Below are 2,060 nucleotides of genomic sequence, written 5' to 3' on the forward strand. Positions count from 1 at the left end.
CTCTACCTCCAAGTTCCCCCGGCCCCGCTGGAGTTGCTCTCTTTTGACTCCTGCTTTCCCAGTTTCACGGCTCTCTGTCAGGGTGCCCCATCCCTGGGGACTGGTGCCAGCTCCAATGCCCAGTCCTTGTTCCCCAAACCCCCTCCCCACTTCTCACTTCCATGCTTACTCCCTACCCTCTGAGACCCCTCCTCTTGCAGAGACCTGTTCCATTGCTCCCCATTCATGTGTAGTATTCACTGCCTACTCCAAGCCTTCTTCCCTCTTACAGTACACTTTTCCTAACTCTAAAGCCCTATTCCCTACAGTACTTCCTGTCTCCAGGGTCCAGTCTCTTACCCTTGAGACTCTCTCACACCAGCAGTATCCCACCCAGTTCCAACACCCCCTCTCCGCCTGCAACATCAGCTTCCTGCCCCAAGAGACCCCCTCTCTCCTATCCCAACGTCTCCCATTCTTCTCCAGCTCTCCTGACGCACTCCCGAAAGCCCTCCGCTTGGGACGCCCCCTCCAGTTCCTTCTCCCCGCTTCTGAGATCCTGCCTCGTGAGCTGTTTCCCTGTTTCAAAATCCTCCAACCATCTCGAATGTCTCCCTCCCGCACAGCCCTCTCCCCTGGCACCTGGTCTTCAAAAGCTCCCCTTAGCCTCGATAAACCCAGTAACACACTCGCGCCCAGAACCACCCCCAGTTGCCTCCTTCGCCGGCCTTTGAATCGACCCCAATCCCGAGAGCCCGCGCCCGGCCCAGACCATCGCACCGCAGCAGGGGCGGCTTGTCAATATCCCACCGAGCCTGGAGTACCTGCACGTGGACCCACCCTTCGCCCTTCCCCAGCGTAGGCGCGCCCTCGTTACCATGGCGACCCCCGTCCGGACCCCAGCGGCCCCGGTCCCGCGGCTTCTGGGTGGCTCCGGCTCCGGCAGCTGTTGGGGGACCCAAGGGTAGAGCGGACTTCCGGCAGAAGAACTCACCCGCCCTCTCGCGCACAGCCCGCTGGGAATTGTAGTCCTGAAAAAAATAGGCTTGCTCGTCCGGGAGGCAAGCCGGGAAAAGAGCCTGTCCCGCTTCCCAGCATGCCGCGCGACTGGACTTTTCCTACGGCAAGGTTCAGGCTCCAAATGCATGTTGGGAGCCATGGGTTATTATCTTCTCGGAGGACTACAGTTCCCGACATGCTTAACAGCCAGCAAGACGAGAGTTGCATCCTGGGAAAAGTAGTTCCATCAGCCCTCCCTCCACCTCCCAGCCTAGGCGAGAAGGACATGATGGGAATAACTGTCTTAAATAAAACAGCGTTGGGAAATGTAATTATGTTTTCGTGCTTATCTAGTGCTCTGTTTAAAATGTGTTGAGTGTTTTCTCTGGGAGACAGACAGTGATTTAATAGCATCATTTTGGAAGTCAGAACTGTGTGCAAATCCTGCCGCCGCATTCCCTAGCTCTGTGACTTTGGGCGAGCAATTTCACCTCTTAACTCAATTTCTTCCTCTGTTAAAGAGAAAGTGATCAAGGGGTCATCTCAGTGGGGTGGTTTTAAAGCTTCGGCCAGTTTCCCAAGTACTTAGCACAGTGGTCGACACATGGTAAGCGTTCAATAAATATGAGTTAAAATCATGAATGTTCACTGTTTATATCAGGTAATAGGGGTCTTCTTGCTTCCTATTCACAGGTACACCTGTCTTCTTATACGGCCCGGCTGTTGGGAACCCCTTACTAGAACACGGTGGCACATAGTAAGCACTCGATAAAGGTATTGCTACTGAGGGCAGACTTGCCATAATAAAACCAAAACATACCCTGGATGTAAATTAAAAGTGTGGTTTTAGCAGAAGAACTAACACATAGGTCGGAGAAGGCAATGGCACCCCACTCCAGTACTCTTGCCTGGAAAATCCCATGGATGGAGGAACCTGGTAGGCTGCAGTCCATGGGGTCTCGAAGAGCCAGACACAACTGAGCTACTTCACTTTTACTTTTCACTTTCATGCATTGGAGAAGGAAATGGCAACCCACTCCAGTGTTCTTGCCTGGAGAATCCCAGGGATGGGGGAGCTTGGT

General features: G+C 53.7%; 1 protein-coding gene across 1 annotated transcript in view; it reads right to left on the reverse strand.

Moving 5' to 3' along the window:
• The window catches only part of AP2S1 (adaptor-related protein complex 2, sigma 1 subunit), a 9,418-nt gene extending 8,351 nt beyond the window's left edge, over nucleotides 1–1,067 (reverse strand). Inside the window, exon 1 of the mRNA XM_010852654.1 lies at nucleotides 857–1,067. Coding sequence (XP_010850956.1) covers nucleotides 857–859 — 3 coding nt within the window. The 5' untranslated portion in view covers nucleotides 860–1,067. The remainder of the gene's footprint in view (nucleotides 1–856) is intronic.
• Between the last annotated feature and the right edge of the window lie 993 nt (nucleotides 1,068–2,060).

The sequence above is a fragment of the Bison bison genome, unplaced genomic scaffold (genome assembly GCF_000754665.1).
Source record: "Bison bison bison isolate TAMUID 2011002044 unplaced genomic scaffold, Bison_UMD1.0 scf7180017864313, whole genome shotgun sequence".
NCBI classification, from domain to species: domain Eukaryota; kingdom Metazoa; phylum Chordata; class Mammalia; order Artiodactyla; family Bovidae; genus Bison; species Bison bison.